The 12,468-nt window shown below is 49.1% G+C and overlaps 1 protein-coding gene across 4 annotated transcripts in view; it reads right to left on the bottom strand.

The window, feature by feature from the left end:
- Positions 1–3,008: 3,008 nt before the first annotated feature.
- fsip1 (fibrous sheath interacting protein 1) overlaps positions 3,009–12,468 on the bottom strand; it is a 612,301-nt gene continuing 602,841 nt past the window's right edge. For all 4 annotated transcript variants that reach the window (XM_038785689.1, XM_038785714.1, XM_038785705.1 and 1 more), the window contains 2 exons: positions 5,929–6,493; positions 3,009–4,142 (listed from right to left, as the gene is read on the bottom strand). In XM_038785689.1, coding sequence (XP_038641617.1) covers positions 4,102–4,142; positions 5,929–6,493 — 606 coding nt within the window. In that variant the 3' untranslated portion in view covers positions 3,009–4,101. The remainder of the gene's footprint in view (positions 4,143–5,928; positions 6,494–12,468) is intronic.

The raw sequence follows: 12,468 nt of genomic DNA, 5'->3' as shown, positions 1-12,468 counted from the left end.
GAGTGGTTGGTGCCCCGCTGACTGGCGGGAAAGGGGCTTGGCGCCACGCCTTGACCATCAGGTCCTGGGGTGGGGCTTAAATCCAGAGCTTCTGGCTCAGAGGCAGGGATGCTCAAGCAGGGGACTGAGCTGGAACTCACCATGAATGATTTAACGCCTAGATAACAGTCTACACGGATAAGAATGGGCTGAATTGACTATTTGCTTGAACGTTATTCAAAGCTACTTTGTTCAGTGACTATAAAAAGTTTTAAAATCTATAGTCAGTCGTACATCTCCAACTATTTCCTACAAATACATGAAAGGTTGGAAGCAAATCAGTTTTCAGAATTTCAGAATTACCTGAAAACCAGCAATGTAGCATCCCATGAAAGAATGAATAAAATAAGGTGGACCAAATGGTTCAATCAGAAATATCTAACCAAAAGGAAAGTTCAAACTCTTAAGGATAAGGAAGAACTAAATATTGCTTTCTTCAAGATTCTAATCCTGCCCTTGATCAGTGTCAATGACTTTTGCCTTCAGTATTTACGATAGAGAAACATTTGGCCAACAGATTCTTGTGGGTGGTGAAGCTCCACACGAACCTCCTCCTACTCTTCTTCAAATAATGTCATCAACTGATTTTTCTATTCCTTTCTCCCTCATGGGCAACATGGTAGCATAGTGGTTAGCACAATTGCTTCACAGCTCCAGGGTCCCAGGTTCGATTCCCAGCTTGGGTCACTGTCTGTGCGGAGTCTGCATGTTCTCCCCGTGACTGTGTGGGTTTCCTCTGGGTGTTCCGGTTTTCTCCCACAGTCCAAAGATGTGCAGGTTAGGTGGATTGGCCCTGCTAAACTGGCCTTCGTGTCCAAACCTGCCCTTAGTGTTGGGTGGGTTATGGGGATAGGGTGGAGGTGTGGCCTTGGGTAGAGTGTTCTTTCAGAACTGGTGCAGACTCGATGGGCCGAATGGCCTCCTTCTGCACTGTAAATTCCATGATTCTATGTATACATCTTCCCCACAATTGCATCTATGCTAATCACCTCAACTACACATTGCGGTAGAAAAGTCCACATTGTAACCACTCTCTGGCTATTGGATTCATCACTGGCAATATTATATAGGCAGCCCCTAGTTCCCCACAAGTGGAAACATCTTCTTTGATTCTACCCACCAAACCCTTTCATAAGCTTAGTGACCTCTGCCAGTCTTCTATTTTCGTGAGGAAACAACCATAGCTGGTTCAATCTTTCCAAACCCGTAATGAAGGTAAGTACATCCATAGTGTTGTTGTTGGATTTTGCATAGACTTTAACAAAGCCTAAATGGTGCAGATATGCTTGGCATTTGAAACATTTTAAGACAACCATCCTTATCAAGTTACCACGGACGGGATTCTCTGGCCCTCCGCGCCGGAATTGCGCCCGGCACGGAGGCGGAGAATAGCCGTTCACCCAGGAAATATGGCGTGACGGCGCTGCCGCGATTCTCTGCGGACCTGCCAGTCGCGCACGCCGCAGTCACCGCGGCCCCGGTTCGGGGCCGCTGGAAGCGATTCTCCGCAGGCGACCGGCAGAACTCCCGCCGAGTCCCGCTGGCGTGGTTCCAACTTGGTACCACCCGGCGGGAGCTCGGACCCGCGGCCGTGGTGGACATCCTGGAGGGGGGGTGAGTAGATCTGACTCTGGGAGGGGGGCCTCCATGGGGTCCAGGCCCACGATCGGGGGCTTCTGATCGGCGGGCGCCCATGATCTGGAGGGGGTCTACCTCCTTCCGCACAGGCCCACTGTAGGTCTCCGATATGTTGCTCTGCGCCGGCGTGGAGACGGCAACCACGCGCATGCGCGGACCCGTGCCAGCCGTGAAGGGCAGCCTTTCGGCGCTGCAGCAGCGCGCAGCACTCTAGCACCATGCTAGCCCCCTGAAGTCCACTGAATTGTTGGGCCAGGAGGCCCGTTGATGCCGGCGTACACCACTTCGGAGAATCCCGACCAAGATTTGTAAAGCGCTCAGAGTGTTTATGATCAAGGGGCGGGATTCTCCCCTACCCGGCGTGATGGGGGGTCCCGGCGTAGGGGAGTGGCGCCAACCACTCCAGGGTCTGGCCTCCCCAAAGGTGGGGAATTCTCCGCACCTTTGGGGGCTATCCCCGCGCCGGAGCGGTTGGCACCAGAAGACTGGTGCAAAAAACCGGCGTCCCCGGCAGCGGGGCTGGCCGAAAGGCGTTCGCCGGTCTGCGCATGCGCCAGCGGTGACGTCAGCGGCCAGCTGCCGCTGACGTCACCACCGGCGCATGCGCGATGTGGGTTTCTCTTCCGCTTCTGCCATGGCGGAGGCCGTGGCGGCCGCGGAGGAGAAAGAGTGCACCCAGGGCACTGGTCTGGAGTCTGAGCGGGGGGCCCTGATCGCGGGCCTGGCCACCGTGGGGGCACCCCCTGGGGTCAGAACGCCCCCCGCCCCCCCCAGGACCCCGGGGGCCCGCTCGCGCCGCCGATCCCGCCGCCACCAGAGGTGGTTCAAACCTCGGCGGCGGGAGAGGCCTCCCAGCGGTGTGACTTCGGCCCATCTGGGCCGGAGAATCACCGCATGGGCCTCGCCGATCGGAGTGGCGTGATTCCCGCTGCCGCCACTTCCTGGGTGGCGGAGAATCTCTGCCACGGCGGGGGCGGGATTTTCGGCGTCCCCAGGCGATTCTCCGACCCTACTGGGGGTCGGAGAATTTCGCCCAATGTACCTGAATGCGAGCAAGTAATATAATATTCTTCATAATTCATTTAGCTGTGGCCACTCCTACTTATAATTTAGCACTAGATTCTTTTGTCTTTTAGATAGTACAAAGATAGAATCAGAAAAGACAAAGCAGTCATGATAAAATGTAGAGATCAGCAATCATTATAAAGTCTAAATAGGAGTCCAAAGTAACAATGCAGCAATAAAAGATATTCCCAATTCCAAACAGAACCAAAGACCAAATGTTAAATGTTAAAATCATACATTTATTTTCTTGAAAATACAAAGGGGGATAAAGAAAACCAGATACCAAAACACAGCTAATGCAAAAAATACTCACTGAAAGCTTGAACTTTGTTTAGGAGATTATTGTAATAATAGCCTGCATTATAAATATTACATTCTCATTTTTAGCCAAACAAGATATCATAATTAAAGGCGGACAGTTAGCAGGAAAGCATTGAAAGATTTTCTGATGTAAATATTGGGGTGAAAAACTTGTCAACAGTATTTCTTCTCCCTGGCTTCATCTCAGGTTCAATTATGTGAGTGTGATTCAGTATACAGGACAGAATGAGGCCATTCGGTCAATCATGCTTGTGCCAGCGCTTTAGAAAAGTTTAGCCACTTAGTTCCATTCCCCTTCTCTTTCCCAACAGCCCTGCAAAGCCTTCCTTTTCAAGAATGTATCTGATTCCCTTTTGCAAGTTACTATTCAATCTGTTTCTTCCTGCAATGTTGTGTACAGCATAAAAACTTGACGAAAATCTCCCCTCTGGCTCTAATGCCTATTCTTTTACCACTATGTTCTCTGCTTATACTCTCTTGTCAGTGCAAACAGTTTCTATTTACTTACTCTGTCAAACCCCGTCATCATTTTGAACACCTCTACTAAATCACTCCACACTTTTGTCCGCTCTAAGAGAACAACATAACTGAAGTCTCCCTTGTCCCTGCTACCTTTCCAGTAGATCTTCTCTGCACTGTATCCAAGTCCTGACATATGTTCTGCACCAGCTTGGAGGCCTGGTATAGTCCCCAGCGCTCAGCCACAACTCAGAATTTCAGTACCAGGCTATCCCGCTCCATGACAATAGCAAATTTACATGCCAGGAACTGCAGATAGATTGGAGTCATTGCAAAACAAAATAAAAATCATATTCATTCAAATGGTTTCATTTGTGCAATATCTGTGGATCAGCCAACTATGGCTAATAAACTGGGAAACATAAGTACTAAAGACCTGAATATCAGAGTTATTGGCACCAACAATGTTTTCTTAGGACCAGACTTGCAATTCTTTAATAAAGATTACTTCATGAATTGTTGACACTAAATTGCCATTAAACTGCATGGATCCTGTAAAATGAAGTCACAAAGTTTCTTCTACTTCTGTTCCAGTTCACTGTCAGAAACATTTTCATCATCTATAAAAAAAATAAAGGGATATTCAACAGTGTGAATCAAATATCTAGCAGCAAAAATTTCTCGATAAACATTGAATACAATGAGCTCCCTTACTGCGATTTGCAGACCAAGAAGGTCATAGGAACAGTCCCAGAAATATTCGACGATGGTGGGAGCTACTATTGGCTTCAGCATTCCTGGACCAGGGAGGGGAAAAATCAGCCAGAGTTCCCATTGCTGATAATTTTCCAGTGACCATTGCTAGAAAGCAAACTTGCTTAAAAGTTGGGTAAAGAAAATACCTCTCAGGTCGCCCACTGACACAGTATTTCTAAGCATGGCCATTGGCAGCATCCACGTCTGATGTGAAGACAGATACAAAGTGCTTATTTAATACCTGGGCCATGCCCACTGCTTCCAGCAAAATATCCTCCTTTTAATCAACCCCACCCTTCCTTTAACTACACTTTCACTATTCGCATATTTATAAAAGACTTGTGTTCACTTTCATGTCAGCCACCAATCTATTCTCATACTTTCTCTTTGCCCTTCTCATTTCAGCGTTTATCACCCTGATATTGCAGGTGCACCAAGATTGTAGCTATATAAAAGTAAATTATTTCTTCTTTATTTTATTAAGATCATAGCTTCTACTGTCTATTTTCCTTGATTGGCACATTTTCAGTTTTAATTCTACTTTGAGATGATACTTGTGCAGACTGGCTGGAAGAAATGTACAAGAGCACGGGTGGTTTAAGTAATTGACAGAACTTGTTTGAAATTACAATGCAGGTAATCAAATGTCATGCAAAATATCCCTGGAACAGTGACAAGTAGTAAACCGGTGAGCTGAAAGGCACTGTGGCATTTGGGATTGAGATCTTCACAATTAACAGTGAAGAATTGAGAATGTAACATATAACACAACATTTTTACTAATACTGTTGTGATTTTAGGTGTATAACAAATTAAATAAAGTCCAGATATGGATTATAGATATATTTTTGGCCCCAAGCTGGTTCTCTGTAAATACGTACATGCGCAGGACAGCGGCAAAGAAGCTTACTGACTTAATCTCATTTAGGAGACCAAACAGGTTGATTACAGAACCCCTAATTGCCCTTCTATAAATAATAAGAATGGCTAACAGTGGATGACAGAATGCCGATTGGATGGTGATTGAACAAAGAACATACAGTGCAGAAGGAGGCCGTTCGGCCCATCGAGTCTGCACCGGCCCACTTAAGCCCTCACTTCCACCCTATCCATCTATAGCATATTATATAACATAAACTTATCATACCAAGACTGTAATGATTTGTATATTCAGTGGTAAGAGGGAGTAAATATCCTTTTTGAAACAAATGCAGAGCAATAAAGCAAATAACATTTGTTTCTAATAAATAAATGCATGGAAATCACTCAGTCAGATTAACAATCCTGGCAAACTGAAATGCTTTTTGTCTATACTGGTGGTTCGGCAGTGTTTCCCTGCCTGTTCTTGGCATGTTGGTGTCAGAAATAACCATTTATAAATGAGAATGAGCATGAAATCTATTTGGAATCTTCTTTGGAAGGGTGGGGTTGATTAAAAGGAGGATATTTTGCTGGAAGCAGTGGGCATGGCTGAGGTATTAAACTCAATCGCTTGCTATCAACATTCAAACATATCTGCTCATCCTCTGAGTCCCATTCAGTTTCATCAAATAATAAGTTGGTACTTGATACAAAATATTGAAATGATTACTTTTAATTCAACACTTCGGTCAAAATGTAATTTTAAGTCACAATGGCATATAATCATACCTCTGTGTTGTAATGGTGGAGTGGTGCTGTTGTCATCTGCTGACTGCTCCTTGTCTGTAGATTCATCAAGACATGGATCATTCAAGAAGGTGGGCTTTTTCTCCTGTTTAATCTCTAGTGCCCTGGTCATGTAGGATTCTTCATAATTGATCGGTGTCCACGTCCCTCCTTGACTTTCTGATTGATCACCATCTGCTACTGAAACAGCCGGCTGTTTTTCTGTTAGCCTGCTGGTGATTGCCATGGCTTTGTTGCGATAGTAACCTGGGTCTTCACTCTCAATAGCAGCAGCTAATTGTTTGATACCTCCCTCAGCTCCACTGGGAGTTGGAGAAAGGCCCGAGTTGTAAGCATCCTCCAAAAGCTGAGAAAGAACAGATTCCGATAGCCGTGGAGTATTGTAGACAATCGTCGATGGGTGCGTTGGGGAACACCAAGAGCCAGAAGGTTCAGAATCAGCATCCAAGACTTTATCATCAGATATTCTTCCTAAACTTTGACATTGGATGCATTCATCCAGTAATGAAGTCAATTGGTCTTTTGTTATGTACGGCACCCCATCAGCCTGGAAACAAAAGATAACATGAGTCAGCAATAAAACTAATCACCTTATGGAAGACTTGGTTTGTTAATTTGCGTTCATCAACTTCCAACTTTGGGGCAATAAAAAAATGAACAGAAAATATAGAGGATTGGTTCGTGGATAGAAAAGAAAGGGTAGGAATGAATTTCAGGCAGCGGCATGTAGGTGGGCGTCGCACATTGGGTGGCTCCTGCTCGAGGCAGTTATAGGGGCAGTTTTTGGTTAAGCTGGTGTAGGAAGACATAAGGAAGGAGGGGAATATCAAAGACCCAGAAAAAAGCCGCTGGGAAGAAGGGCTTGAGCGAAAGTTCGCTGTCGAGTAAACAGGTGAGCTCGGCAGCAGGAAAGATGGTGGAGGCTGGTTCGCTGGGTGGGGCCGCGCCCTTCACAGTGGAAACTCTGAGCGAGGTGATGGCTGGAGAGTTTGAGAGGCAGTTCGCCAAACACATAGAGGTGATGCGTAAGGAGATGATGGCTGCAATGTAGGAGCTGGTGGAGGAGGCGATGGCCCCGGTGAAGGTAGCGGTGTTGAAGACATCACCCGATGTATGGGAGCAAGGAGAGAAGCTGAAGGGGTTGGAGGAGGCTCTGTCGAAACATAGTGACCAGTTCCACTCGATGGGTGAGGAGCTGCGTAGGTCAACAAAGGACTCAGAGCCAAAATGGAGGAGCTGGAGAACAGGTTGCGGCGGCAGAATTTGAGAATTGTGGGTTTTCCCAAGGGGGTGGAGGGCCCAAGGCTGACTGAGTACTTTGTTAAGATGTTGGCGGAGTTGTTGGAGGAGGGGGAAGATTCCTCCCTGTGCAAACTGGACATGGCTCATCAGTTGCTGAGGACCAAGCCAAAGACAAATGAGCCGCCAAAGGCGGTCATAATTTGTTTCCATGAATTCCATGTCAAGGAGGAGTTGGGCCAAACAAAGGCACGAGGTGCATTGGGAAGGAGCTGGTATTCATATTCACCAGGACTTAATGGTGGAGCTGGTGAGAAGGCCGGCAGCCTTTGGTCGGTTAATGGCAGCACTCTACAGTAATGGCGTGAGGTTCGGTGTGGCCTACCCGGCGAAGTTATAGGGTGACCTATAATTCGAGGGACTTCTACTTTGAGATGGCAGAGGCGGCGGAGGCGTTATTGAAGGCTGAAGAACTGGGGTTAAAATGGAAAGTGGGCCTGGGGTTTGGTTCAGGACTGAAGGGAAGGGGGTGAAATACTACATACAACGATGTGGAGATGCCGGCGTTGGACTGGGGTGAGCACAGTAAGAAGTCTTACAACACCAGGTTAAAGTACAACAGGTTTCTTTCGAACACTAGCTTTCGGAGCACTGCTCCTTCCTCAGGTGAATCACCTTTGGAAGGAGCAGTGCTCTGAAAGCTAGTGTTTGAAACAATCATGTTGGACTTTAACCGGGTGTTGTAAGACTTCTTACTATATACAACCTCATTTCTTGTTTCCTGTTTCAGGATATTTATTTGTTCTATATGTGTGGGGGGAACATAGAACATAGAATATTACAGCGCAGTACGGGCCCTTCGGCCCTCAGTTGGGGATTTGGTTTTTGGCTTGGTTTATGGGGAAGGGTAGTGTACCCCCTGCTATGGGTTACAGTGGGTATGAAGATACTGAGCTTTGGGAATATGGTGGTTTACTGGGCTGTGGTATTTTGTCCTTGTTTTCAGGGACTGGTTCATGGGAAGGGGATTGGGAGAAGGGATGCTTGGGCAGGGGCCTCCACACTAGCAAGTGAGGGCTCGCTAGTGAATGGGAGTGTGGTAGGGGGAGGGGCCGTGGTCACTGGAACCTGCTCGAACAGGTTTCAATGGGCCTGAGAGGTGTGAAAGGTGGGGGATGGGATCAATACTGGGAGAGTTGTTTTCAAGAGAAAGAGGATGGGGGATTCTGGGAGGGAGGGTGAAGGAATTCAATGGCAACAAAAGGACAGGCCGGGTCAGGCCCAGTGGGCAGGACTCGGGTTACGATGATGGCGGATAGGAATTGTGGTGGTTCCATCCGCAGTTCCGTCCGCTGCCCAGCAGATGTGCCAGGGACAGGCATGGGGTTCCAACGTGCTGCCGTGTTCTGGTACCTCCCCTGTGGGAGTCTCCGGCGGGGGACCCATCACCTCCTCCTCCTCCCTCGGGGTGCCCGACGGCACTGGAGCTACTCTATGGGGCAGAAGGGCGAGCAGAGCTAAACCCTAGGGCTCCACGCCACCTGCTGCTGCCAGTCCTGGAGGCCCACTCTGTTCTCGACCAGGGTCCGCACGCTCGCGGCCATGGAGCACAGAGAGTGGACCATCTCTGTCTGGGACTGCACCACCTCATGGATTTGTATTACATCAGCCATTATAGCCACCTGGGATGGCCTCGTCCAGATTACAAAATGGATACGCGCAAAGAGTGCAGGGAAAAATGGACAGCACTAGAAAACCAAGCAGGTGCAAGGTTCCTGTGGATTGGAACTTACAGAACCCAGACAGAACTGAAACTACGAGCCATTAGCATAGTAATGAGGTATCTCCGGGAACAAATAGAAACATTGAAACAATCGGTACCAGGACAGACTCCCCGGCGCCAGTGGAAGCTAAAACAAAGGCAGGCCAATGGTTACCTAGGGCCCGCCCAACGATCAGGGAACGACCCCGTTATTGGAGAGAATCGATACAAACGATTAGGACATGGTCCAATTAATTGGGATCAAGTCCAAGGTCCGCCCAGAAGGGCGTGAAACCCTGGGAGCTGTAAAACAGAGTCCCCAAGGTCAGTTCGCTCTCTTAGAATCTCTTGAGAACTCTTAGCTTCTCCATCTTCATCTTGGCCTTTGGCTCTCAGCGACGAGAGGCCCGCCAAGCACCAGCCAAGTAAGTCTAAGGTCAATGCACGCTACGAGATAGGCGTTCCTAGCTACTATTCTATACCAGTTTGAAGCCAGCAGTATCAGAACCGGACAACGGCCATTGTTCCTCTGACTGAGTGGGCCACTCGAAGCTAAGTATAGGCTTTTAGTAGTAGTTGTAGTTTAGTGAGTACAGTTTGTGCATGAGTAATAATTGACTGTGTGTGTAAATAAATGTGCATTGATTTCAAACTTACTAACTGGTGTATCGAGTCATTGATCAGTATTTGGCTTTGAACCCTGTGGTGGTATCAGAAAGATACCTGTCGAGTCTTGAGCAAAGGCAATTAAAACACAGCAAATTAAGGGAAAGCATAACAAGCAACATTTTTCTCTGTGACTGGGCCACCTCCCTTTGTGTCTGTGCCACATTGGCCAGTGCCTGGGCAATGCCGCCAAAGTTTCCAGCCATGGCACAGGAGAGCCGCTGCAATGCCTAGGTGGGTCTGGCACATGGTTGCCAGTGAGGCGGCAACCCTGCCCTGGGCCTCGGCCAGCGTTTGCACAGAATGCCCCAGGCCTTGGACATGCAGACCGATAGCCAAAACTATTGTCCCCAAAGCCTCCATCACAGATACCATCAGTGTGGGGTTGGCCTGGGTGGCACACATTGTCAGCAACATCACCTGCTGCTGCACATGGTTGGAATCCTTCAACTACACCTGCAGGTGGGTGGCTGGTGGCCTCAGTGGCCAGGGCACCCGGCCATGGCGGCCTGTATGGGTGCTGATGTGTTATCTGTGTTGGTCTAACATCGACTGCAACTGGATGCAGTAAAACGAGAAACAGGCTTCCGACACAGGAGATGGTCCAACACTGTTTTATTGAACCTGTTAATTGCTGTACATAATCTGCTGTGGGTTGACACTCTATTAACCTAACCGATGACCTCCTACTGGCTTGACCAGACTAGCTCTGTATCACATGGTGATGATGTTCATTGGCCTGTGCACTGCAACTATCTCCCTGGCCATGTCCTGTGAGAGAGGGAGAGCCTTAATGCCCTGTGGGCTTTATAGTGGTGGTGTCCTGTCTGGTGATTGTGTTGTGTGTGTTCATTGGTTATCCTGTGTGTCAATCACCGCCTTTCTGCATCTCATGATATACATGAGTGGATATTATGACAGGTGCCAACATGTGGTGCAGGGTGGAGTTCACCCAACCTCCAGGTGTGGGGAGGGGGGGATGGGCAGGGCTATGGGTGTGTGGGAGGGGATTGGTGCCAGGGGCACAGTGCTGCCCACTTACCTTGGGCACCCTGAGGATGCTGTGCAGTTTTTTTTGGCACTGCTGGCCAGTCCGGAGGGTGTTACTCACAGCACTGACCACCTCTGCCACCTGTGCTCAGGCACGGTGAATGGCGGCAGCTGACAGCCTCCTTCCTGGGCCAGGATACAGGGTCATCCTCTTCTCCTCCGATGTGTCCAGGCATCCGTGAATCTAGCTCGGCACCCGTGAATCTTGGGGCTGCTCTCCTCGCTGCCATTTTGTTGATTGGGATGGCGTGTGTGCGAAGTGAAGTGTGAGTATGCAGCTACTGCTTGTCAGCCTCCTGAGTGTCAATCACGAAACCGCCGAATCCGATGCCATTTCTCATTGGAACTGATTGTGTTCCACGTGGCGCCGTTGCTAGCCCCTTAACAGTAGCCAGTTTTCCTGTCGTGGAACTCTATGAATTCTGCATTGGTCTCAACACTTAGGGCTAGATTCTCTGATTGCTGATGCTGAAATCGCGTTCGGCGATTGGCCGGAGAATCCGTTTTTATGCCGAAATCGGGGACAACGCCATTTTTCGGATGCTCCACCCCTTCAAAAACAGGGTTATCGCTGAGTACGCTGCACACTGTTGGGACGGCCTCAGGGCGTCACCTGGGGCCCTCCCACGATGCTCCACCCCCGATGATTCAACTTCCCGAGGGCGTGGGGCGTGTGTGCTCACAATGTTCGGGGACCTCGCGTGACGGCTGCGGACAAAGTCCAGCGATGCCATAGTCGGGGATGGGGGAGGGCGGGGAACCATTCCACTGGCCAGGGGGGATTCAGCTGGGGCTGGGTCACAGGTGGGGGGTTGGCCGGGGAGGTCGAGGGGGGTTAAAGGGGGACACTATCTGGCAGGCTGCGTCCGCATGCGGCTGGCGCCAGGTTGTACAGCGCAACCGCTGCATGCGGCCGCCGTGCGCATGCGCAGCCACGGACCCAGCAATACTCTGGCCGTACCTGCAGGCTTTATGTGATGCGTCTGCTAGCCCCCCATCGGGCAGAGCATCGGTGCGGGGGTGGAGCCGAATTTCTGGTCTTAAGACTAGACACATGCTCCAAACATTGCCTCAAAATTGTAGAATCCAGCCCTTAGTCTCAGAAACGGAGAATCCCAACCAGGGTGTCCATGGAGGGGGCTACGGTGAAATGGGAGGAATAGCTGGGGCATAGGAGATGGAAGAGGGATTGTGGTGTGAGGTATGCAAGGTTGGGGCTGACACAATTGAAAGTCATGTATAGGGCGCACCTCACAAAATCAAAGATGAGCCAGCTGTTCTATCCCAAGGGGGTGGAGGATGTTTATGAGTGATGTGGGAGCCTTCTTCTGGGTGTTGGACAGGCCCGAGTTGCAGGTGGGTGCGGCAGCAGATGTTTTAGCCTTCACCTCGCTGATCGCTCGTAGGCGGGTCTTGTTGGGATGGACGTCAGCTTCTCCGCCCTGTGCCTCGGCGTGGCGGGGGACCTGCTGGAGGTACTGACCCTGGCAAAGTGAAGGTTGAGCTGGGGGGGGGGGGGGGGTGATGGAGAGGTTCTACAATTCTTGGGGTTTGTTTATCATGCACTTTTGGGAGTTAGTTGCTGTTGAATGCTAATGGGGGGTGGGGGAGGGGGGGGGGTTGTTTTATGTTTTGGTTCCACGAATATATGTTTTCGGTTTTTTATTGTTGGGATAGTACTATTGGTGTTTTCTTTCTTTGTATTGCGAAAATTATGAAAATATGGCAAATAAAAATATTTTTAAAGAAAGTAAGGGGAGGAATGAAAGGGTCATTTTTGGAGTGGCAAGGTGTACTGATAGGAT

Source organism: Scyliorhinus canicula, chromosome 2 (assembly GCF_902713615.1).
Source record: "Scyliorhinus canicula chromosome 2, sScyCan1.1, whole genome shotgun sequence".
In the NCBI taxonomy this organism is placed as follows: domain Eukaryota; kingdom Metazoa; phylum Chordata; class Chondrichthyes; order Carcharhiniformes; family Scyliorhinidae; genus Scyliorhinus; species Scyliorhinus canicula.
The sequence above is the reverse complement of the archived record's forward strand: the minus strand, read 5'-3'. Positions and strand labels throughout refer to the sequence as shown.